The sequence below is a fragment of the Carassius carassius genome, chromosome 14 (assembly GCF_963082965.1).
Source record: "Carassius carassius chromosome 14, fCarCar2.1, whole genome shotgun sequence".
Classification (NCBI taxonomy): domain Eukaryota; kingdom Metazoa; phylum Chordata; class Actinopteri; order Cypriniformes; family Cyprinidae; genus Carassius; species Carassius carassius.
The window spans coordinates 6,717,358-6,744,631 of record NC_081768.1 but is presented as its reverse complement, the minus strand read 5'-3'; the positions used below and the strand labels follow the sequence as shown (position 1 = coordinate 6,744,631).

The 27,274-nt window shown below is 42.3% G+C and overlaps 1 protein-coding gene across 1 annotated transcript in view; it reads right to left on the bottom strand.

Moving 5' to 3' along the window:
- zgc:171482 (zinc finger protein) overlaps positions 1–27,274 on the bottom strand; it is a 98,925-nt gene that overhangs the window by 33,847 nt on the left and 37,804 nt on the right. Inside the window, exons 4-5 of the mRNA XM_059565851.1 lie at positions 20,772–20,931; positions 5,702–5,926 (exon numbers count right to left, since the gene is read on the bottom strand). Coding sequence (XP_059421834.1) covers positions 5,702–5,926; positions 20,772–20,931 — 385 coding nt within the window. The remainder of the gene's footprint in view (positions 1–5,701; positions 5,927–20,771; positions 20,932–27,274) is intronic.

The following is a 27,274-nucleotide window of genomic DNA, read 5'->3' as shown; positions in this document are numbered from 1 at the left end:
TTCACCAATTTGCTTCCATCAAGGTCTGGAATACTTGACAGAAATCAGCTGAATGGTAATTACAAAAGAAGACAAATCAAATGAAGATTTTTCCTTATTCTTTAGTCTTACCAGGGCTGAGGAAATTAGAGGAAACTGAGCAAATTCTGAGAGAAATGCTGCGCTTTGATATCTGCTTAATCTTTGATCGATTATGTAATTTAAAGTGGCTTTTTCAAGGGCATCAAGACATTATTCTTTTTTTTTTTGCCGGTGTTGTCAGCATATTGATATGCCCCATATTAGTTAAAAGACAAACATGTGTTTATGACTTCCAGCAGCCTTTTAGTGCTTTTATTTCAAATTTATTTTTGAACATCTATACTTCATCATCACTGAAACAGAAACACACGTACATTGTAGTGATTCATTCTGGATGCTTTCTGTGAGTTGAGAGTGATGTGATGCATGTTCACAGACAGCTTGTGGTGTCAGTACACCAAACATATGGTGAGAGCAAGTATGTGTAATGAATCCAAAACACTATTCATAGTAAGCTATTAATATGAACTAGGATGTATGGCATGACAGAGGAATATTGCAATAAAATTTAACTGACGTTATAAAACACACTTTACAGGCTGCTTAAATTAGTCTGAGAACAGTTTTTTTCTGCTAAACTCTTGCTACTTTGCCATGTCTATTAATTAAGAATTAGCATTTAACTGAAAAGTATTCAGCTATGACAGTATATCAGTAGCTGAAGAACCAATCCCTTTCAAAGATTACAATTGTAAAACTTGGCCTTCAGACTTTATAAGTAGCTTTACTGAGTGTTTGCTTCTGTGTGATGGGATTGTCCTTCATGTAGGACCCCTGATGACCTCTTAGTGTGCTACTCATAAACCAGCCATAGAAGACACTGTGGTGGCTTTTAATCCCAGTTAATTAAACCGACAGAGATGCCAAAAGAACCATAGAGAGATGTTGCTCAGGGTAAGAGGAATGTTTACTAGGAGGAGATTAAAGTTTGCTCCTAACTGCTGGCTTGTGGGAAAGAGGTCTCACTTATTTCCGACAATAGGCCATCAATCAGTTTCTCCTCTCTTGCCCAGGAAATTGCTACCGAATAGATGAGACACTCGTCAAATTCAACTAAATGATTAATCGTGCCCGATCAAACAGAAAGAAAGACTTGATTGCTGGTGCTATTTTACTCAGAATTTGAGTATTAAATTAGAACTCAGCCGAAAGTGCCTCTGTTTCATTAAAAAATAAGGAAACTTTGAAAAGTAGGTCAGAATATACATAAATATTATTTTGAAGATTGTGTGGAAAATGATTATTGTTAGGTAAGATGAATTTTGCTCGTAAACTCTGAATCTTAAACCATTCCCTGATGACAAAACATTAGCTAGTTTATCTATGTATTATGTTTAGTTCTGAGAAAAAGTACTTTTGTTTCTAGATGGCACTTTGTATGATACACTATATGTATTTATGTATTCAATTATGTCATTTATGTTTTTCTATTTATGTTAGCAAGCTGAGTTAGCTGAAAATATACACTTATATATTGTTCGATGTACAATATATACTGTTCAAATGTCCATAGTTTTGTGTGTGTTTTTGAAAGAAATTAATAATTGTTATTATTTTTTTTTAGCAAGAGTGTGTTAAATTGATCAAAAGTGACAGTAAAGTAAATGCTGTTATTTCTAGTAATCAAAAAAAAAAAAAATCCTCAGATAAAATGTATCACGATTTCCACAAAAATATAAAATGTCAACATAATAAGAAATGTTTCTTGAGCAGCAAATGCAGCATATTAGAATGACTTCTAAAGGATCATTTGAAACTGAAGACTAGAGTAACGGCTGTTAAAAAATTCAGCTTTGCCATCACATTTTTTAAATATTAAAACAAAACTCAAAACTCCAAAATATGAGGAAAAAAATGGTAGCATAAGCAAAGCCTCAGCCTTTTCATTTTACTGTAGCAAATCTAATGATATTCTAATGATCTAATCATGTACTACCAAAATTAATACATCAAGATAATTCCCAAGATGATTCCTCCAGCAATTATACACATTTTATGGAGGATTCATATCTATGTTAATCAAATCCTACATATCACAATCGAGACCATTTCCACTGGGTTAAGATAATGAATTCCTGTACTCAATTCTCTAATTCTTTCATTACTTTCAAGCACAGAGGTTCTCTTTTACAGTCACGCCAATAATAATCTAGTATGAATGTCAATTTTAATCCTGCCTGTCAAGGTGGATATGAATGGAGCAGGAAGGAGACGATGGCTTGTTCTTCAATTTTTACAGATTCTGTGAAGCACATAAACTACTCTTGCAATTTTAAACAGTGCAAATAGCTGCACTTTCAATATCCCCCTTCACGAAATGGCAGGAGGCTGTTCAGCGCCGAGCTGGTATTTACATCCTAAAGCTTGTCACTCTCCCTGCTTTTTTTGTTTAGGGGGAAATGAAAACCTGTTTGCAGCAGGAGAGGTCTGTGCTCCGCTCCAATTTTCTCAGCAACAAAATATAGCCTCAGTTGGAAGGCAATTACACTGAAGTGTTCTCCATGAAAATAGCCAAGAGTCTGGGCCGGGATCCGTAAGCAGTCACCTCTCAGATGAGCTCTAGCAATGGCTTCCTGAACCTGATGAGAATCTCGACTGGTAATGAATAGCTGCATCCCTGTGAAAAGCTACTGTATTATTTTGCTTTTCTCCAATTTTTTCAGTCTTTTCCTTTTAAAAAAGGAAATGTGTGTTTGTCTGTATGTTGCATGTACCCTTTGTTCATGTGCAGGCTGCTAATGAGGATGATGAATGAGAGAGGACAGGCCAAAAGAAGTCTTGACAGGCAGAGCTCAGGAGATCGAGGCACTCTAGACTCTGATACAAAGCTGGGCAGTGTTTTAAATAATGTCATCTTGATAAAACCTATCCTAAGTTGGACCCCAAAGCGAGTTCCAAAATGGACCAGAAAACACCATAAAAGAACCAAAATAAGCCCTGCATTTAACATGTGGGCCAAAGTATATTAATCATGATCACAAACTAAGAATTCATTCCTTAGTTACTATTCATTCCATCATTTTGGTTAATTCATGGCCACAAATTAAGAATTTGTTCCCACAACTAAATTCATTCACTCATTTTAGTAAATCATTGCCACATTGTTCTAATTCGTTGCCTCATTTTAAATGAAATAAAACAAGGGAACAAATTTGTACAACATGGCCAAGATTTACTAAAAATTATTTTATTCATTCTTAATATGTGAGATTATTATTTATTTATTTCAGGTTTGGAATGACATATTTTGACAGAACATTACAGAATTTTTGGTCAACTTTTCCTGTACAATACTTTATAATATATAATCTAATCCAGCTAAGTACACAACTAAACCATTGTTTACCATTTTGTGCTCTCAAAAATAATAATAAATAAAAAGAATAAGAAGAAATCCTGCTACTCTATCATATACATTTTTGTGATCTCAGTTGTGTTTATTTATTTGCCTATTTATTTTAAATAATTATTGGAATACTGTATATGCACTATATGAAATTACGGTTCCAAACCCATATTTTTAATGAAACCTGAGAGGTTTCTGTATCTCTATTGAAAGTCCATGTAACCAAAACGTAAAAGATCCAGAAAGGTTCTAATTGCACCATACAATGAATCCATATGAATAGAGTGGTTTAATGTATGTCTAGTGAAGAGAGACAATTCCTTTATATGATGAACAGAAAACACGTAGCTTGATAAAAATCATCAGATTTTGCCCAAAGCAGAAAATGAGAAAAGGTTTGCATCTGGGCAAAATTATGACTGCATTTACATAAGCTACAATAAAAAATTATTCGACTCACATCATCCAGCATTACAAACAGCTATCCTTTGGGGTCCAAGGGGGATAAGGTTTTGTGGGGATTTGGCAGGACCGCAGAATAAGCTGAACTAACAGCACCTGTCCATAGATGTGATGTTTGGAACACCTTGATGAAAGGCTTTTGTAATCATTTCTGTTGATATTTCAATAGAAGTGACATTTACAGAGAAAAGCTCCTGACAAGGGCACCCTGCTGTGTCATGGCTGGGGAAAATGATTATTTCTTATACAGAATGCATTCATTTTTGTTGTCTCTAGTCTTGACAAAGACCAAAACAACTGCAGATTCTACAGGATTTTACTTGAAAGGAAAACACTGTGCTTCTCCACACTAGATATGTAAAGCGCAACCGGTTTGTCCCCAAAGACCTTTTAAATGCATGACATTATGATAGACTCACAGGATTGTGAACAGCGGTTAAAAATAAAACATGCCTTCTTGGCTTGCTCATCCTCTGCATTGTTATTTGTGTGTTTCTATCTCTGGTAATGCAGAATCTCAGTTACCTGCTGAGCCTTGGCACGTTTTCACATGCTGTTTTCGGACAATACTGTTCACTATGACTGATTTCCCTTGAGACCGAAGCTCAGATTACCCTTGGACTGATCAGTTTGCAGGTATTTAAGAGAACATAGGCCAGTCTTTCAACCCTCACACATCAGTTATCTCTGTCTCCTTCTTAATACCTTTGGCATAGTTTTTGCGCAGATAATGTCTAAAATGTTTCCCAGAATAGACTCATATAAGTAGAAACAGAAGTATTTAAAGTAACAGTTCACCCGAAAATTAAAATTCTGTCAATATTTACTCATGTTCGTTCCAAACATATAACACAAAAGAAGATTTTAAAAGTTAGTGGGGTCCAAACAGCATTGTGTCTACAGTATATACTTTCAGTTGAGATGCCAATCATCTTGATCAGCCAATCAACATTTTATGGAAGAAAACATTTTTCTTTTATATTCCACAGAAAAAAAGAAAGTAATGCAGGTTTGGAACAATATGAGGGTAAGTAAATGACATTTTTTGATTGAACATTCCCTTTACAATCCCTTATTGTGTTTTTGATTTAATTAAAATAGGATACTCTATCTTCTGTTAGGTTTAGAGCTCTAAAAGTTATCGACAAATTATTTTTGACAAAGTGTTCAAAAATGTTCTGATTTCTACAACTAATTGGAATGGTTATGCAGTTTTGTTAAGTATTGCCACTGAATCCATTTGAAAACATCTGTTGAACAAAAGAAGCCTGAATCGGACTGACTTGTTTATTTCAGTAGCAGGTGAATCAAAATCAAAGCATTTTGAGTCTTAGTTCCTAAAGACAAGTGACAAGCCTTTTGCTAATTTGCCTTGGGGAAAGTAAGTCTCACGGCTTACGGATCTAGTTTTTGAGATGTATCCGAAGGCAATACTCAACTCGACCTTGTTCAAACCCTTGAGCAAGCACTGCGATGTGACTAATGGTTTATTTGAACTGGCTTATGGGATCTGTCAGGATACCTGGATCACACACTGTATGACTAACATGTCTAGTGATTACGGCAATGTGAAGTATGAATTTGAAGAGCACAAAGTCACTGACAGGATTCAACAGTGGGGAGCAAAAGTGGGGGGCTATTTAACTGAAAAATTGTGGATTTATGCAGGTAACATGAGAGCTACAAAAATGCATTGACACTGAATTCCTTGTACCTCTTTTGCCAGTTTCAGGGCAACGACAGGTTGTTTTCAGCTAAAAACAAAACAAAAAAACTTGTATCCTTCATTTTAGCTTTATAGTGTAGACTGACCTGTGCTTTCATTGGCATCCAGACTGCCAGCCAGCTGCTCCAGGAGTCGCGCCCGTGCTGCATTTCTCTTGTGTTTCTTGCCTTCGTAATGTTGCTGTGCCATCAGTGGGTTGTTAAACCAGGCGCCACACAAGCAGCAGTACTTGCCTGCCTCGCCGTAATTGGCCAGCGGCTGCCACGAAGGAGGGGGCGGGTCTGTGGTCTGAGGGGTGGGCGGGGCTGACTCTGCACACAACAGAATATACATTCACCATCTATAAATATCCATCAATATAGATAACCTCATGAGCCTATTCAACATCAAAACAAACTTCAGTTTGGGATTCAGTTGAGTGCAGCTGAAACTGTCCTGCTGGCAAACACACTGATGGCTCCAAGACAAATCTACTGAAGAGTTATGCGGGTCAAGAGAAGGTCAGCACATGTGGAGATGAATATTTTCCCCTGAGTTAGGTTACCCTCCTCCATCTTATGAGGAAAAAGCAAGCAAATGGATTGATCTTCCAGGTGACACTCTCGAAGACACCCTGGGACTTGTTACTATGGTTACCAACCCCAAATAGCCACAGGCCACAACACTGCTGCAGGTTAGAATGAGCTAAACACACTGTGATTGTTTACAGGACTTTTAAATTCAATAGATACCGAAGAAAGCTGTGAAGTACATAGAAATATTTAGTTTTATTTGTACTTTTTTTTGTCATTTATGGAGTGGAATTGAATATGCTTAATTGAGTTCACTGTATGGACAAGAGAAGTGTGAACATTTTGCTAAACATCTAACTTTTGTGTTCCACTGGAGGGAAAGAGTATAAAAAGGGGATTGGAACTACGTAAGGGTGAGTAAATGATAACAGAATTATTAAACTAACTCTAAAGACTATGAATTCAATCTTAGAAAAAAGGGTACAAAATCTGTCACTGGGATGGTATCCTTTCAAAAGGTACATTTTTGTACCGTATTTACCCGTAAAAGGTGCAATTTAAAGGTACATATTTGGTTCATTATAAAGTATACATATTATCATCCAAATTGTCCTACATTTTGAAAAGGTATCACTCCAGTGACAGCTTTTGTACCTCTTTTTCAGATATTAGAAGAGAAAATGCTATATTAGGCTGATGATATATGGGCCAAATTTTTTAGCAATGTTGCAGGGCAACTTTGGGCAATGTTGCTGTCAATGGGCAACCAAGTGAGACACAGATAGAAATTTTGGGCAATGTTGCCATCAACGGACAACCAGATGAGACACAGATAGAAATTTTGGGCAATGTTGCCATAAACGGTCAACCAGGTGAGACACAGATAGAAATTTTGGGGAATGTTGCCATAAACGGGCAACCAGATGAGACACAGATAGAAATTTGTTACCCATTCTCAATGGCAAAGTGCCAAAGCAACATTGATCAGAAAAGTTGCCCAGCAAAACTGCTCACAAAATTGCCCTGTGTATCATCAGCCTTAGTCTTTCTCCCAAACTTAAGCATTTATAGAGAGCTTTCTTTCTCTTAAAGGGATAGTTCACCCCAAAAATGTACATTCTATCACCTTCCCCCATGTTGTTCCAAATCTTTATGACTTCCATTCTTCTGTGGAACACTATAAGATATTTTTAAAAATGTTGGTAACCAAACAGTTTTGCTGACAATTGACTTCCATTTTGCTGACCATAGACTTCCATTGTATGAACACTGTGGCATTTCTCAAAATACCTTCTACGTTCCACAGAAGAAAGTCATACAAGTTTGGAATGACATGAGGGTGAGTAAATTACAGAATTTTCATTTTTGGGTAAACTATCCCTTTAACTCTCAGAGACCCAGTGTAGTAAAACTAATACTCTATTTAAATCAGTAGAGTAACACATTTTTAATAGCTAGGGGTTATAAGTACATATAACAGCAGTTTCAATTCTGAAATGTATCATAGCAACAAGTTTGGGAAAAAAAAACTCTGAATCTACCAGCATGCCAAAGTCACTCAACATGACACCTCTGCCATCTGTTTTGATAAAAATTTGGCAATATCCTTATTCTTTAAGAATATATACAGATCTCGGTTGCATGGAATCTTACATTGGATGGTGGTTGCCAAGAAGTTGATCATTTGATTTAGTTGATTTGTCATACTTTAGCAACCAGTAACTACACCTCTCTGTTCTCACCACCCACATCTCACTCACATGAGCAAATATGATTCACATCACTGTGCATGGATCACTTAAAATCAGCTTTCAGAGCTCTGAAAAAAACAGCATACACACATTAAAATTGGTCAGAAGTTTTGTTCTGTTGTTGTCTTTTTTTTTATTTGTAATATTGAAAAAAATAAATAAATAAATACAGAGGACTTCTCAAACAGGATTTTTAGCTTGCTGACAGTGTGCTGAACTGCCACTGAAGTTGCGTCTCCAAATTCAGTCCTCTTTAAAGCACTTCCGCTGCACCCATCAAAGCACCGCTTTTGTAACAGATTCACAGAATTCAACAATACATTTCTAGGCAATTATGAGTCTTTTTAGGAAGATATGTCATGTGGAAAATAGTAAAACTTTTAAAAACATCTTGAGACCCTTGCGTTTTGTTTCATTCTATTGAGCTACTTTTAAAAGCAAGAATGCATGTTGTGTGAACATCCTTTTAGCATCTGATCAGGGTCTGTTGGATGTTTTGAAACTGGGCTGAATATAAATCCATTTTGCACATCGCTAACACACATATCTATGTATGTATTCCTGAGCACCGCATGATGTGCAGAGACAGATGTTACAGATGAACCCTAAAGCAAAGATGAAGTGACAGGATGAGCAGAAATGGGATGGGCAGGTAAAAAACTCTCTCAAGGGCAACTCCATCACATCCACTTTGACTGTCAACACCGATCCTTGTCTGATGAGTTTTTCTGAGCGAACACCACTCTGGGTTTTCACGAAGGTTACTTTTGACTCTAATCTCTGCTGAAGCCCCCGTTTCACCACTTTCTCTTTAAATCTGTGGAAAAGTCATTTCATATTGCTCTGCTAAAGCCATCTACTATGTGATCTCCATCTGAGATTCATCTAAGACAAAAAAATTGACATAAAGCTGAGAGTGAACCACAATGATTGCATTCTCACACTCACCATTGAGCACTACGTATAATATCTACTGTACATGAGCACCAGGAACATTAGTGGAATTAGTTTGGAGGGCTGTAACAAACACTACCCTTCTTGATTGAAATCATTTATAGTCATCGACAGGCTAAAGATAGAAACATATGCCTCCTATTTTTCCTGATGCCTGCAGTAGACATCTGTAATCTGGTTAAGATCATTTTAAAGTGAAGCGTAATCAAATATGGACAGAGAGATTGAAAACTTGTTAAGACAAATTTGTCTGACACTAAATACAGCAGCAGTTCAGGTTTAGTATTTATTACCACCCACATTGATGACTTTCCACACTGGCAAATATCCACCGACCAGACATCAGATGATTGAAAGTGTCCATCATAAATCAGTTACCTTAAAAAAAGTGCAAAATCCAATTGAGAGATAATTTGATGTTTGTTGATGCTGATGGAAAGTATAATACACATCAGTTGATGGTTTTGATATGGACAGAAAGGTGGAATGGCTTGCTCTCTCTGTCACAGTGTCTGGGTTGTGTCCCTGGGTTTCCACTAGATGTCCTCCTTTCTCACGGTGTCTGTCACCTTATCACTTCCTGTCTCCTTATTTGGTCACCTTCCTCCTTGTTTAGGTAATTGATTGTTCCCCACCTGTCTCCTGTTTCCCCATCATCCTTTTGGGTATTTATACCCGGTCTGTCTGAGTCTGTGTCACGGAGTCCTTGTGTATGTTTCATGCTTTCCGTAGTCTTGCCCTTGCCGTGTGTTATTGTCTGTTTTCATGTTGTTTGGATATTCTGGTTTTGACCCTGCCTGGACTGTTTATGCTTTTTGGATTGCCCCTAAATAAACCGCATACCTGCATTTGGATCTCTCCCGTGTTTCTTGTATCACCGTACGTGACAGAAGGACTCCGTCACCTTGAGATCCAGCGGTATGTCGATTAACGCTTCTTCCCCAGCCACAGAGCGGGAGAGGAGCAATCGGTTTGAGGGAACCCGCCTGGTCGTGTTTCGCGGGAACAGGGGTGGTCGCCGAGGAGGAGGTGGGCGAGAGGAAGCTCAGCATCGCTCTCCACCATGGCCCCCCTTCGACTCGGGGCTCACGTGGGAGGGACCAGAGCCGCCGTTTCACCAGGGCAGAAGAAAGAAGTCAGCGACACTGCCCATGATGGCCGCTGGTCCAGCACCACAGCACAAGATGGCCGCCAACCCAGCGCCGCTGCGGTGCATGGCCACCAACCCCGCACCACGAGGCCAGATGGAAGGCCTCACACCACAGTGCAAGATGGCTTCCAGCTCAACACGAACGCCTAAGATGGCCGCTGACACCTTTCTCGATTACTTCGAGATGTTATCTAAGATCCTAGATATTCCCAAGACTGTTCATGTCATGGCTGCTGAGCCAGCACCACAGCACAAAATGGCCACCAGCCCAGAGCCACAGCACAAGATGGCCGCCAGCCCAGAGCCACAGCACAAGATGGCCGCCAGCCCAGAGCCACAGCACAAGATGGCCGCCAGCCCAGAGCCACAGCACAAGATGGCCGCCAGCCCAGCGCCACAGCACAAGATGGCCGACTCAACGCCTGAGTCTCCAGACAAGGTATCACCGGTTCGCCAACATAGAGGGCGGAGGAGGAGGAGACAGGCGTCTACCGTTCCTCAAGGCCCAGAGGACGTTCCCGAGGCGGTGCCCGATGCTGTTCCGGAGACCGAGGCGGTGCCCGATGCTGTTCCGGAGGCCGAGGCGGTGCCCGATGCCGAGGCGGTGCCCGATGCCGAGGCGGTGCCCGATGACGAGGCGGTGCCCGATGACGAGGCGGTGCCCGATGCTGTTCCGGAGACCGAGGCGGTGGCCGATGCTGTTCCGGAGGCCGAGGCGGTGCCCGAAGCCGAGGCGGTGGCCGATGCTGTTCCGGAGGCCGAGGCGGTGCCCGATGCCGAGGCGGTGCCCGATGCTGTTCCGGAGGCCGAGGCGGTGCCCGATGCCGAGGCGGTGCCCGATGCCGAGGCGATGCCCGATGCCGAGGCGATGCCCGATGCCGAGGCGATGCCCGATGCCGAGGCGATGCCCGATGCTGTTCCGGAGGCCGAGGCGGTGCCCGATGCCGAGGCGGTGCCCGATGCTGTTCCGGAGGCCGAGGCGGTGCCCGATGCCGAGGCGGTGCCCGATGCTGTTCCGGAGGCCGAGGCGGTGCCCGATGCTGAGGCGGTGCCCGATGCCGAGGCGGTGCCCGATGCCGAGGCGGTGCCCGATGCCGAGGCGGTGCCCGATACTGTTCCGGAGGCCGAGGCGGTGCCCGATGCCGAGGCGGTGCCCGATGCTGTTCCGGAGGCCGAGGCGGTGCCCGATGCTGTTCCGGAGGCCGAGGCGGTGCCCGAGGCCGAGGCGGTGCCCGAGGCGGTGCCCGATGCTGAGGCGGTGCCCGATGCCGAGGCGGTGCCCGATGCCGTTCCGGAGGCCGAGGCGGTGCCCGAGGCCGATGCTGTTCCGGAGGGCGATGCGGTTCCGGAGGGCGAGGCGGTGCCCGATGCCGTTCCCGAGGCCGAGGCGGTGCCCGATGCCGTTCCCGAGGCCGAGGCGGTGCCCGATGCCGTTCCCGAGGCCGAGGCGGTGCCCGATGCCGTTCCCGATTCGGTGCCCAAGACCGGTCTAGAGTCAGGGCTAGTTCCTGTTGACCGTCCAGAGTCGAGTCAGGTCCCAGTGGACTCTCCAGAGTCAGGGCCAGTCACTGATGACCTTCCAGAGTCAGGGCGGGTCACCGTTGGACGTTCAGAGTCAAGTCAAGTCACTGGGTGGGCTGCTGCTCGGGCCTGTTGGACTCCGGCATCGACCACAGGGGGGTGGTGGTCATCCGCTCCGCCCTGGGGGACTCTGGCGTCGACCACGAGGACGTGGTGGTCCTCCGCTCCGCCCTGGGGGGCTTCCGCTCTGACCACGAGGACATGGTGGTCCTCTGCTCCGCCCTGGGGGGCTTCCGTTCTGACCACACGGACGTGGTGGTCTTCCATTCCGCCCTGGGGGGCGTCCGCTCTGACCACGAGGACGTGGTGGTCTTCTGCTCCGCCCTGGGGGGCTTCTGCTCTGACCACACGGACATGGTGGTCTTCTGCTCCGCCCTGGGGGGCGCTTGCCCTGACTACACGGTTGTGGTGGTCTTCTGCCCCGCCCTGGAGGACTCTGGCCTCGACCACAAGGACGTGGTGGTCTTCTGCCCCGCCCTGGGGGGCTTCATGTTGTTTTTTGTCTGTTGTTTTTGTATTTACTCCTGTCCCTGTTCCTCTCTGTAGTCTGGCCCTCCATCCCTCCCCCTGAACCTCCTCCAGTCCTCCTCCCTCCTGGTCTTCCTGTTTTGTGGTTACTTTCTGGTGCCTGTTTCCAATGTCTTTCTTTTCTGGCCCTCCATCCCTCCCCCTGAGCCTCCACCTGTCCGCCTCCCTCCTGGTCTGTTTTGTGTCTGTCGTGGAGCGTCTGGGAGCCGCTCCGTAGAGGGGGGGTTCTGTCACAGTGTCTGGGTTGTGTCCCTGGGTTTCCACTAGATGTCCTCCTTTCTCACGGTGTCTGTCACCTTATCACTTCCTGTCTCCTTATTTGGTCACCTTCCTCCTTGTTTAGGTAATTGATTGTTCCCCACCTGTCTCCTGTTTCCCCATCATCCTTTTGGGTATTTATACCCGGTCTGTCTGAGTCTGTGTCACGGAGTCCTTGTGTATGTTTCATGCTTTCCGTAGTCTTGCCCTTGCCGTGTGTTATTGTCTGTTTTCATGTTGTTTGGATATTCTGGTTTTGACCCTGCCTGGACTGTTTATGCTTTTTGGATTGCCCCTAAATAAACCGCATACCTGCATTTGGATCTCTCCCGTGTTTCTTGTATCACCGTACGTGACACTCTCTTTTATTAACCATTATTCATTTTTAAGCTCAATATAATTTTCCAGTAAGTTTAGTACATTGACACTGACCCTGAGTCACACAAATTCACTCTGCTCCAGGCAGTTCTTGCACAACCTCATTCTCAGGCAGTTTTGTGCTTTAAACAAGAAAAGAGATACTAGACCATTCTGCAGTCTGATCTGACTGTTTCTGCAGCATACATGCATGCTATTTATCATTGTTCACGCTTCATCTCTTATACCTCCGGTGCATGAGCTTGTCCTCTTTATCACGTCAAACACAGTTTTTTTCTCTACAATCAAAACTTTGTTGTTATTGGAAATCTAATTATATGATGATGATGTTTCTCAGACTTTTAACTGCTATAAATCACATTATGTTCAGTCATCTGTAAACAACCACGGTTCTGAATTATTCATTGACAATGAGCAAAGATAAAACTATTTGTTAGGATTATGAATATCATCAGAGACATAAACATAAAGTTTTGACTTTCCAGGCTGCACTTTATTAATATTCCTTAGGCATTCTGCTTAATGCTCTGTTCTTAACACCAAACCCAAAGTATTAAATTTATGCTATTTAATTCAGATGGTATCCATTCAAATGTTGTTTTCTTTACTATTTCAGCCTTTTGCATGCTTATGTGATTACGTGATTGCAATGTGGTAATGGTAATGTGGTAATGTTTATTGCATTTTTTGTAGTTGTCCATTCAGTTTCTAAGTTGACAAAGTTCTATATGGACAAAATGTAAATACTACTTGTGCAAGACTTCATTTTTTTTACAAAGTTTGAGAGCAAAATACAATATTATCAAGAAGAAAAAAAATAATACTGAAATATATACAATACTGTTCAAAAGTTTGGGGTCAGTAAAATATTTATTTTTAAAACATTAGGCATAGACAGATTAAATTGATCAAAATGAAAGGGCATACATTTATAATAATGTCAAATATTTCTATTGCTGTTCTTTTTAGCTTTCTTTTAAGAATCCTGAAAAACAGTTTCCATAAAAATATTAAGCAGTTTTCAACATTGATGATTAAAAGGCATGTATCTTCAGCAGCAAATCAGCATATTAGGATGATTTCAGAAGGATCATGTGACACTGAAAATTTCAGCTTTGCATCACAGGAGTAAATTATATTTATATAAAAAAAATATATGTATATATATATATATATATATATTTTAAATTATAATCATATTTTTAAAACATTTCAAAAGATTGTGGTGTGTGTGTGTGAGTATGTGTGTGTGTGTATGTACAATATATATATATATATATATATATATATATATATATATATATATATACACACACACACACACACGTATACAGGGCTGGACTGGGACAAAAAATCGGCCCGGGCATTTTTGCCCAGACCGGCCCACTATATGATCATAAACACCACCCATCTTTGCACGCCCTTAATTATATGCATACCAACTCCTATTCATTAAAACCACTAATGCCATGTAATGAGTGAGTATAGGAACGAGTGAGAGTTAACAGATGAAATAAGTCAAAATGTTATATTTATTAATACAGTTAAACTATACTCCACAGCGGTGAATCCTAAAACAAGCTATAAGCGGCTCTGGCATAGCAATACCAGTGTTTCTTACAGGATTTTTGTTAAACTATGGTGGTGTGTCCTCGGTCCTTCTAGCGGGGTTCGAGGGCATGCCCCCCCATGAGAAAATTTTGTGCATTTTAATGTTAAATTCATTAATCTGGTGCACTTTGAGAGTTCAAAATTAAAAGCTCCAACCCATATTCAGTGTGCAAATTAAACAGAGAAAAATTCAAACCTCTTTTAGTTACAGTGTCTATTTACATTACACCTATACATAATAATAGTTCCCTTTCAAGGGAACTTCGAACTGCGTCCTCTGAGGGGACACTATGGGGAACACCTCGTCGTGACCCGTGTCTGAAGCATACTTTGAAAAACGCCAACGTGTTGGCCGGCGACAGCCTCTGACGTCACTACCAGCGCGACTATAAATACGCGCCCGTAGGACCCGTCACTATCTTCTTCGTCTTCAGTTGACTGTTTTGTTTGAAGCGTGCATCTGAGAAACGACCAAAACGGTAAGAGCGATCTATTACTGTTTTCATCATGGCTTCCACTAGCAAGGCGTTTAGACAGTGTGTGCATCCGTGTCAGCGTTATCTGACACCCGATGACACGCACACTCTTTGCGTCTCTTGTTTGGGCGAAGAGCACGCGCGCGATGTCCTTGAGGGGGCGGTCTGCGTGCACTGCGAGCGTTTCTCTCTGAGAAAGCTCCACTCTCGTTTGTCTCTCTTTTCGAGGAAAGAGGGACAGCCATCTGGATCCCGCGGCTCAGGTCCCGCCGTTGCCGAGGCACGGAGGAGAATGAGCTCGTGGGGATCACAAATGGATCTCGCTGAGGAGTGTAGAGAGGGACCTTCCTTTTCACACTCTCTGGCGGCGAACGAGAGCGAACTTCGGGAGGCAGATGTGGTATCATTAACCCATTCTGACACTGAAGTTAGTGCTCTGCTGGGTTCTACCCAGGAAGAGCAGGAGATGTCTGAGAGTGGTGAAGAAGCTGAGGCTGAGCCTTCTCAATCCTCCTGTCCCGCGTATGAGGAGCTGTTAGAGGTTATGGATCGCGCCACGGCAAAATTAGATTTGCCATGGAAGCGTGCCAGCAAGGTGGCGCCACGAGGTCGCCTTGCTGAGCGGTACTTGTCTGACCATAGCCCTCCAGCCCAGGTGAGCCTTCCATTCTTGCCTGACTTACATGCAGAAGTCGAAAAGGAATGGAAGAGGCCGTTTTCCTCTCGCATCCACCGGTTTCAGCATACGAGCTATGCTAATATCGAGGGCTTGCATGAGAACGGCTATGAGAGGATGCCCCCTGTAGAAGAGACGCTGGCTTGCTATCTCTCTGTGGGGCAAACATCCTCTCTTAAATCTCCCGCTTTGCCATCTAAGCCCCTCCAAGATACATCCCGCTTAAATGGCAGGTCATACGCGGCAGCCGGTCAGGCTGTGGCTTCACTGCACACGATGGCGGTGCTCCAGGCCTACCAGGCTGACCTGCTGAAGGACCTGGATACAGGTGAGGGCCTTTCACCTGACCAGGTAGCCGAGCTGCGCCGCACCACAGACCTCTCTCTCCGAGCTACCAAGCAGGCCGCCTCCGCCATGGGCAGGTCTATGGCGGCCATGGTGGTGACGGAGAGACATCTGTGGGTGAACCTGGCTGACATCGGGAAGGAAGAAAGGGGGTTTCTTCTCGATGCTCCGGTCTCGCCTTCTGAGCTTTTTGGTACCTCCATCGAGATGGTGGTCGGGAAGTTCAGGGAGGCAAGGGCGCGCTCAGCGGCCTTTAAATCCTTCATTCCACGAAGGTCCAGGTCCGAGCCCGAGCAACTCAGGGGTCCTGGCTCATCTCGATCTGAGGGTCGTAGAGGGGCGCAGAAGGCTAGTGTTGCGGCTCGCGCTCCTCCCCCGCCTAAGGGCAGGGGCAAGAGGAACCGCGGGTCACGGAGCGGTAAGCAGGGTCTGAGGGACGTGATTCGGACGAGGCAGCGTCCTCGCCCGGGTCAGAGCGGTAGTATGACCTAGTAGCTCCGGATGTTTTTAACCTCTGTTTTTAACCTCTGTTTTTTGTCCTCCCCTGCCTAATTCCCCTGTAGCCACCAGCTTCCACCTGATCGAGGTTAGGTGGACGGTTGCTGGTGGTTATATGTCTACTAACAATCTCTGTGAGTTTCCTTACAGTAGCTAGGTGGCCAAAGAATTGGCACAGCACTGCAGGGAATTCCATAGATGTCCGGCTAGAGGACGCAGTGTCTCGTTCCCTCTCAGGGAACCATGGTTACATTCGTAACCTGAGACGTTCCCTTTCAAGGGAACTTCGAACTGCGTCCTCTGAGGGGCCGCCTGGCGAGGTGATGCTCCCCTCGCCTAGAAAAGAGGGTTGGAGCTCACCGCTCCCGTGCGATTCAGCGCCTCTGCGATGCTTGGGAACCTCTCTGTACACACGCTTGCCTGTGTACTTTCTCAAAGCCACATAATGGTCAGTGTGCACGTTAACGCTTTGCGCACTGTCTGAAATCCACGTAAAGTGGTAAGTGTGCACGCAAGACTCTGCGCACTTTCTGAAATCCACATAAAGTGGTAAGTGTGCACGCAAGACTCTGCGCACTTTCTAAAATCCTGTATGGTAAGGGTTACGCGCTCCGCTTCGTTCCCTTTCTTGGGATGATTCGCCCCCGGTGTTCCTTGGGCTTCATCCAACCAGTGTGTATTTGTTATGCACCTCAAGCATCGCTTCCCTCAACATGAGGGGCTGGGTGGTCTCCCTGGAGATTTGGCTCCCACATACTGTGCGTCTCCACTAAATAGCATATTGTGGTTTTCAGATAGTAGGCTTCACCAGGTCTCTCTGAAGGTGAGCTCCCACGTTCGGTGGTCGCCAGGTAGTAGGCCTCACCAGGCCTCCCTGGAGATTTAGCTCCCACATACTATGCGTTTCCACGGAATAGCATGTTGTGGCTTTTTTCAGATAGTAGGCTTCACCAGGTCTCTCTGAAGACGAGCTCCCACATACTGTGGTTGCCAGGTAGTAGGCCTCACCAGGCCTCCCTGGAGATTTAGCTCCCACATATTGTGCGTTCCACTAAATAGCACATTGTGGGTTTCAGATAGTAGGCTTCATCAGGTCTCTTTGAAGACGAGCTCCCACATACTGTGGTTGCCAGGTGGTAGGCCTCACCAGGCCTCCCTGGAGATTTAGCTCCCACATATTGTGCGTTCCACTAAATAGCACATTGTGGTTTTCAGATAGTAGGCTTCATCAGGTCTCTCTGAAGACGAGCTCCCACATACTGTGGTTGCCAGGTGGTAGGCCTCACCAGGCCTCCCTGGAGATTTAGCTCCCACATACTGTGCGTTTCATAAAGAAAATACGAGCTCCCACGATTTGTGGTTGTCAGGTGGTAGGCCTCACCAAGCCTCCCTGGAGTTGAGTTCCATATTGCTTTCAGTTTCCACTGAGGTGGTTATCTGGTAACAGATAGTAAGCCTCTCTAGGCCTCTCTGTAGATGAACTCCCACATATTGTGGTTATCAGGTAGCAGGCTTCACAGGCCTCTCTGAATGTGAGCTCCCACATACTGTGGTTGTCAGGTAACCTTTCAGTACACACGCTTGCCTGTGTACTTTCTCAAATCCACGTAAAGTGGTAAGTGTGCACGCAAGACTCTGCGCACTTTCTGAAATCCACGTAAAGTGGTAAGTGTGCACGCAAGACTCTGCGCACTTTCTAAAATCCTGTATGGTAAGGGTTACGCGCTCCACTTCGTTCCCTTTCTCGGGATGATTCGCCCCGGTGTTCCTTGGGCTTCATCCAACCGGTGTGTACTTATTGTACACCCCAAGCCCCCTCAACTTGGGGGGGCTGTGTGGGCAATTCTCGGGTAGTTCAGCAGCACCCCCCTTTTCTGAAAGGGTCACCTATGAGCCTGCTGCTCGGAGCTCGGAGTCTTCCTCTCTTGGGAGACTGATTCCCGGTTCTTCAGAGCGCTCCAGTACCACATACTGTTTGAGACGCTCTGTGAGAGCAGGCATCCTGCTGAGGCAGGGGCTGAGGCCTCCAATTGCTCTGCTCCCGGGCCATTCTTCTACGAGCTGCTCTGACAGAGTCCCACGAGAACCCCTCCTTAGAACAGTATTTTAAATCCATGTTATGGTAAGTGTGCACGGGAGTCTTTGCGCACTTTCTAAAATCCACATTGTGGTAAGTTCGCACGCTAGTCTCTGCGTTCTTTCTAAAATCCCTAGATGGTAAGGGCTTCGCGCTGCTGCTTCGTGCCCTTTTCTTGAGTTGGTTTAAGCCCCGTTCATCTTGGGCACCACTCCACCTAGGTATCCTCGGATACCTATCTAGAACAGGGCGCCGCTACTAGAGTGCTGTAGGGACAGCCCTTTCGGCAGGTTTTTGCGAAAGCTAGCAGTAGCCCCTGTGTGACAGGCAAAGACTTGGTAGAGGAAAGTGCCAGGCTCTTAGCCGTATCCCTTTAAAGGAATCTCCGTGATTCCAAGCCTTTAGCTCTACCCCGGGCCAAGGCCCTACAGGATAAGTTGGGTATGTAGCTTAGGCCTTTGGCCGTAAGGGATAATGTCATAAGGCAGCCGTCAGACCGTCCCAGGGGCGACTGGTTGGTACTTAGTGTTTGCCATGATTCTGGTCTGCACTCCCCTCAGCATGGCGGCGTGGGTATACTGTTCCCCATAGTGTCCCCTCAGAGGACGCAGTTCGAAGTTCCCTTGAAAGGGAACATCTCAGGTTACGAATGTAACCATGGTTCCCTGAGAGGGAACGAGACACTGCGTCCTCTAGCTCCCTGCCATGCTTCGGACGCAAGCTTCACGAAGAAGATAGTGACGGGTCCTACGGGCGCGTATTTATAGTCGCGCTGGTAGTGACGTCAGAGGCTGTCGCCGGCCAACACGTTGGCGTTTTTCAAAGTATGCTTCAGACACGGGTCACGACGAGGTGTTCCCCATAGTGTCCCCTCAGAGGACGCAGTGTCTCGTTCCCTCTCAGGGAACCATGGTTACATTCGTAACCTGAGACGTTATAATGTTAATCCAATGACAGTAATAGCCATATTTTGTAAAACAAATGCACAAAAAATAAAGGAAACTTTCTTAATTAGTTGTACCAATTGCTACACTTGAAAGAGATAAGCACATGATCTTTTATTTTGACGCAAACTGCATCAAGCTTTTATTTTGGCGGAAAACATGGTTTACAAACGCCTCTTATTAAATTTCTAGTGAATTGCGGTAATCGTCAACTATGCAGATGTGGAAATAACCTACACTCATGACATGGCCTAAGTGTTTTGAAAGTAGTTATGCTTACCGCAGGCTCTACACTTTCTCATCTCTCTCCTGATCCTCCGTCCTCACTATCATCATCTGCCACAGGAGCTGATGAAGGTCAGAAAACATATATTTTGACACAGTTTACAGTGTCTGCTTTAAGGGCCTGGTTCTATTTTTTCACGCTATTTATCTGCACATTCCTTGCGTTTCTTCTCCATCTTTTTTTACAGATACACACTGACACTGCTGCCGCTCGCTCACTCGTTTAAAGTTGTGATTGGGCCAGCCCATTGTCAATCAAGAAAAGAGCCAATGGGCCGCTGATCTACGTGTTTCATGGGCTGGTCTGTCAGAAAAAAAACTAACACTGACTTTGACCAATGCATTACACCGGCACAAACCCAGCGCCGCCAATTAAGCAAAACAAAACAAAACGAATGGGCCGCCGATGTACACATTTTATGGGCCGTTTAAAAAAAAAAAAAAAAAAGTATGAGTATGAGATATCGGCCCAAAAAGCACGTCGGCCCACCGGGAAAATGCCCGGTATGCCCAATGGCCAGTCCAGCCATGCACATATACACGCACACACACACCGAAATATTTTTTTTCATTCTTTTTTTATTTTGTTAAACTTCTTAGTTCAAACAAGGCATCAGAATACGATTCAGCAGTGACACATGAGATTCTAGATCATTAAGATCTCATATTCTGAACATTCTGTGACTGTCTGCTTAATGCTTGAGAAAGGCTTTCTTATCACAGTTTTGCACATTCAACAGACAGCTACTCAATATTCTACAATGCAGTCTTACTGTATGTTTCTAGATGTCTTATGACTGTGTATACCTGTAGTGTTATAGTACACTCACTGCAGCTTGTGTATAGCTTCATTACAGCTGCACACACAACTGGGCTGACCAAAACCTTTCTATGTAACATACAGTGGTGCATAAACAAAGCCTGCATGACAGAGCTGAACTTTAGCACTCAGGGCTTCAAGCATGAATCAGTCTCTATATTCCTACAGCTGTGATTCATAACTGTCTGAACACACTTCTGAGACTAATCCACTACTACTGTTTCTCTACTCTCAGAAAAAGTAGTTTCCAAAAAAAAAGAAAAAAAGAAACAATCAACAAAACAAGAATGCATTTAGTTGAGTGTCTCTTACCTGTGGGTGTAGGCAGACTTGGCGTCTCCCCCAGTACCAAGCGAACTCTCTTAGCGTGTGTTTTACCCTGGTAGTGTGACTGAGCCACAATGGCAGATGTGAAGAACATGTTGCAGAGCGTACAGCATTTATTTCTGTCCACCTCATTCTCTGCACTGTCCTAAAAAAAGATAGAAAAACAGGACATATAGTACATGTATATTTTTCCTCCGAGGTGTACCTTTTTGATGCATTTATGAAAAAAAAATATTACACATGTATGTTACATTGAAAGGTTTTGGTTACTGATGGTTTAGGGTAATGAATAATGAGTTTAATTTCAAAAAGTTCAATCTTATCTAATCTCTTGCATAAATGATTAAATATTTGTGGTTAACTACATTTAATAGGTACAGTCTTGTGTGTGTATTAAACAAATGTTTTTATTAAATGTGTGTATATGAAAGAATTATTATATACATTTTGTAGGGTATCAGAGTGAATCAGACAATTTAAGATTTGATCAGATTGGTGTTGGAATAACCCAAAGAGCCAAATTTCACAGAGACCCAGGATAACAAGACAAGGTCATAAATCTGTCCACGATACCCTAGTGTCAGCCAGCCTGAAGTTAGCCTAACCAACCAACTCCACAGTTCGAACAGCTTGCAACATTAACACAACAGAACACTTACTGATAATACCAACTCAGGAAGGAGATTGTAAATTTTGGGGTAAGCAACCAAGATTAAAGGTCAAAGAGATGACACAGCATGACCATCAAATGTAAATCAGTGATAGAAATCACGAGCTTAAGACTTCCTCGGATTGGTTTCCCCCAACCAGGACAAAGACCAGGCTCCTTCTAGACCTTTTGTTCCCCACAAAGCACATCGTCACATTCAAAGAACGACAGAGAGACTATCTTTTACAGATATAGATGCACCAAAATCATCTCAAAAGGACTTATAAATGAAAATCAGTCCACTGATTAACTCCATATCATGTATGTGACCCACACATTTGACGATCATGTTCTAATCACTCATTGTGTCTGTATTTTGAATAACTATAGATTCGTTTATAGGATTATATTCATGTTGGGTACTGTATGTATGAATTTAAAAATGCATGCTTTAAATGTTTCTATCAATTAATACTTTCTAATATCTATTATATTTTGTTATATAAATCATATCCAAATTATACACTGCAAGAGCAGGAAAATTCGGCCCATGTGAGTGATAAGATAACATGTTGATTTATGTATTCGGAGGAGAAACATAGCAACACCCCAAGCTAAGACAATGTCTAATTGGTAAAGACACTATTTGGGATGTGTCCAACATCCCAGTTTATAAACTCAGGACACCATCAAATTATGCTTTTTTAGCTTTATGCTTTTTGCCACTGCATTTTGCCAGTGAATTCTTCGAGTGGCACTTCAGAGTACTCTCCAGGCTTGCATGCCAGCAGCTTTCCCCAAAACCATGAGGAGAAACACCATCTAGTCTCTTCAAACTTTACTCTTTTCTTTCTTGGCGAACGTCTCTGAGTTCACCTCGAGTCTGTGACCACCTTTAAACTTCAACCAGTTCACAACTCTGCATCTTCAGCCAGTCACTGGCTTTCCAAGACGTCACTTCGAATGACAACTGGACTTCCAGCCAATCAACAAACTTGGGAAACCCCTTTCTGCAATGAGGACAACAAGGGAACCCCCTTAACAAGCAACTGAAATACCTCCAGATTCTAGCTGAACTGGTGCATCTAATAAATTATATCCTCATTGAGGAAATCAATGCAGGGGGTTCATTAAATGATTGATGGTTGTTCAGGTCTAAGCAATTGCACATATTTCTATGAACTTGGGATTTCACATTTTCAAACTCAAACTCATACTTTCTTTACGTTCTTTCTTTCTGCAACTTGTGTGAATAAAACCTTATATCTATTGAAAAGAGAAGTATCTTGTCTTTGGTGCTTACAAGGTAATGTCTTAAACTGCTAATCGTTTTAATGTGCTAATTAGTGTTTTCACTATAGAGTTGATGTTATATGGCTCGTTCAATGAATTTCAGGCTGACTTAGTGATCAGCCGTAAAACTGTGATTCTGTCCAAATTGCCAATAAAATCTAAATAATTCCCTTTGAGCTAAATTGACCTGTTTCCCTTACAACTTACAGTATAAATGTATAACAGTATAAAACATACAGTATATATATATATAAGTGTATATATATATATATATATATATATATATATATATATATATATATATATATATATATATATATATATATATATAATGCAATGACTGCTATTCATTCAAAGGAGTCAGTAATGTGCTTAAATACAATGTTTCAAACTTGTTCCAAGATTGTGGTTGTCATCACATTTATTTCAGATGGACGGTAGGAAAACAAACAAATAAAACATTCAGCCAGTGTTTTCTGGCCATCGAAAACGGATAAGATGTGCTTCAGATTCCAGAATCTAACAGCCAGAAGATATTTTTTAATATTCATATGTCAGTAAAAACACACACAGACAAGCGTATGATTACGGCCACATTGTGTGTGCTGGGAGCTGCTGCCAGTGGCTTGAACTGTCCTTCTCGTCTCTGGAGAATGGACTGTGGATTACGGGGCCACTATCAATTCTAGCACAGACGAGGCCCTTGGCATTCTCCCAACCCCCCGCTCTCAGTCAGGTCCTGATGCAGTGCAGAAGGAAAGAGGTCAGCTTTAAGTAAATCAGGTAAAAAGAGAAGCCAAGAACTGTCCCAGTTCACCGACCTGCCTTTCAAAGCAACAATCCAGCTTATCATCTCTTATAAACACATCAAAATTAGTTACTGGAATGAACACACAGAATTCTCTTTTCGAGCAGCCTTAGATCAGTGGATCCCAAGGGATGTTTTAGCAGGTTTCATGGGAAACTTGGAAAGATTTTGTACTGTTAGACCTACATACAGTAACAGCAAGATCTTTCAAATGTAATTATCTGTTTAATGCTACAAATAAATATTGTATATATATGAATATTAAGAATAGTAATAATACATGGTTTTGTTATTGCAGTATCTGTATGTAATGCATAATTGTGGGATATTTTATTGATGTTTCTATTTATATATCTAGAGCCTCAGTTCCAGCAAGAAAAAAATCAATAGCTGCTGAGTGCAATTAGAATCAGAATCTCAGTGAAGAGAGCAGAAAAACCTTGAACCTTGAAGAAGTGACTGACTGATTCCTGTTGTGATGTAGTGTGTGTATGTGTGAGATCTTTCCAGATTGATATCAGAGGAAATGAGGAGTGGAAACCCTGAGAGCATGAAGGAAGCTGCATGGAGGGTGAGTTTAAAACAGACAATCTGTGATGTTTACGATGATTAAGAGTGTTTCAAAAAAGATACTGGATTGTGTCAGGTTACTTTGATGCTTCAATGTTTATGCTTCAGTATACCAAAAATAAAATTCTTCACATTTTCAACATTTTTTAATTAAAGGGATAGTTCACCCAAAAAATGAAAATTATGTCATTAATAACTCACCCTCATGTCGTTCCAAACCAGTAAGACCTCCGTTCATCTTCGGAACACAGTTTAAGATATTTTAGATTTAGTCTGAGAGCTTTCAGTCCCTCCATTGAAAGTGTGTGTACGGTATACTGTCCATGTTTAGAAAGGTAATAAAAACATCATCAAAATAGTCCATGTGACATCAGAGGGTAAGTTAGAATTTTTTGAAGCATCAAAAATACATATTGGTCCAAAAATAGCAAAAACTACGACTATTCAGCATTGTCTTCTCTTACGTGTCTGTTGTGAGCACGTTCACTGCAGTGTAGTGATATCTGGTTTGCGAACGAACCACTCGATGTGACCGGATCTTCTTGAACCAGTTCGCCAAATCGAACTGAATCGTTTTAAACGGTTCGTGTCTCCAATAAGCATTAATCCACAAATGACTTAAGCTGTTAACTTTTTTAATGTGGCTGAAACTCCCTCTGAATTAAAATAAACTAATATCCCGGAGTAATTCATTTACTCAAACAGTACACTGACTGAACTGCTGTGAAGAGAGAACTGAAGATGAACACCGAGCCGAGCCAGATAATGAACAAACGATTGAAAAATGATTGACGATTGTCCAGCCCTAATTAACCGCAATTCACCTACAATGCATTTATGTGTGTAAAAAAAATGTAATATTGAAGAAAATAACTGAATTCACATTTAGCACTGTGCTAAACTTTCCATGAAAGAACATGAAAAAAAAAACCCCACATCATCCAGTTTGGAACAACATAAGGGTTAGTAAAATTATGACAGATTTTTCATTTTTGGGTGAACTATTGTTGTTCATTACGCAAATAGCATCTGCTTGATATGAATCAGACATTTAAAAATAAATCCGCCATATTTTCACTCCAGAGTAGAGAAAAAGTTTGGCTCAAACATGTTGTGTCAGACTTCCCCAGTCTTAGGCCAGGTTTGTATCTATGCCTTATGCTCAACCATCACTGCTGAGATTTCTGCACTTAAAAAAAAGGTGCAAAGCAACACTCTGGAGAGACGCTTCATCAGCAAAATGTTTGTAAAATAGGAATCATGGAAAATCTGAGATGCACTTCCACTGGAAGGTATGATGGTCTGTTTCTCTTTCTGTATCCCTCTCTCTTTCACAGTATCTCGGCTTTGTCGCTTTCTGTCAAATGAATATCCAGACAGCTCTATCTTTGACGCTTCCTCGGGGCAGCCGTCTCAATGACTTTTGGTGCCCGTCAAAAAAATCTCTATTAGTATTGACAGCTCTGTTCTACCTCAGCTTGTTCAGTGAGTTTGAAAACCTGGACAGCACCCATGACAGCATTGATTGGATACTGCATACCTGAGTTATAGCAACTTCCTGTTTCATTGTATTAATAGCATGTTTTAGCAAATTAGCTACAGCAAGTGTTGTCAGCATGCTTTACCATATTTGCAGCATGTAAGAATTATCCTACACAAGTTTGTTTCTCAGGAAAATGTTTATATATAAAAATGTTTAGACAGTAAAAACAGTCTTAATATTTAATGAATATGTTTGTTTCATTATTTATAGTATTTTAAAGGAACACTTCTCATCAAATGTATCCAAGATTAAATCTTCTGCACATTGCTATCAATATTACTGTAATTGTATAGCTCTATACTGACTAAATGACAACACATGTCTCATTAGTTTCCATTTTTTTTTCTCAAAGGGATTTTAGAAGAAACATCTGAGACTGTACACACTTAAAAGAAACAACTGAGAGCTGGTCCTCTGAGCTCTGAAAGAACAACCATTGAGCAATACAGTGCTCCTCTGGGTCCTGTCCTACAATATCATTAGATAAACCCAAACCCCTCAGCTACATAAAACAATACTTTTTGTTTTAGTGTGGTTAAAGTTGATGTATCAGACCTTGCAGTGACAAACACATGCTCAACTGTGCTTTGCTTTCACATTCATTACAGTAAAATCAGCGTTTCAAGGTGAGTCCAGCCATATATGAGTGAACGCCTTCTCTTTTAGTTTGTGCTGCTTGCACCTGATTTCAAAAATATTATATATCTCAGCAAAAATATACACTTCAGGCCTGTTCACGCCAAGGACAATATCTTTAAAGATAACGATAAAGATATAGAAACAATATCGTACATTCATTAAATGTGAAATATTTTTGCTATTTCAAATAACATTTTAGTACTACTACTATTTTACTATACTTAAAATCTATCTATCATTTATTAAAATATAATATAAAAATTTATGGGAGGAGATTATTCAAATGAACCACGCAAAGCATTTAACTAATGTTTGCGCTCCTCAAATTACTGGTATTTGCGCCATTATTTAATGCCCAAGAAAAGCATGTCTTAAACTATTTTACGCTTGAAATGGCTGAAATTATTGTTGTTAGAAGGAGGCACCGAAGAGAACAGAGAGCATGTGGTTGAAGGGAGAGGAATTTTTTTTTTTTTTACACGTTAATTTATTTGGAAAGAATACATTATCCGAACATATTGTTTTCCAAGCCATGTTATTTTTTATTTGCTTGAGGAAATAAAAGATGACTGGGAACCCTCAACTAGAAGTCAATCAATACCAGGTCTATCAAATACTCTTGCAACACTTAATATTTTGGCCTCCGGTTCTTTTTCAACGTACTGTGGCTTATCTATTTCATTATTTGAAAACTGCGCTTGGTTTATTGCATTGGTTTATATGTAAATAATATGTTGTGTAGGGTTGTGCCGATAGCCGATAGTATCATGTATCGACGATAGTCAGAGTTATCGACGATAGCAGATGTCTCTGTCGATGGCCAAGACGATATTAGGCTCATTCTCCTATTAATGTATTAAATGATAATAATAATCATATAATTTTTTAATTATTATTATTGGGCGGCCTATTGTAATTTGGCTATCAAACTGCCCAACTATTCCACTTCAGCACTACATTTCACACACACACATGCGCGTGCGCAC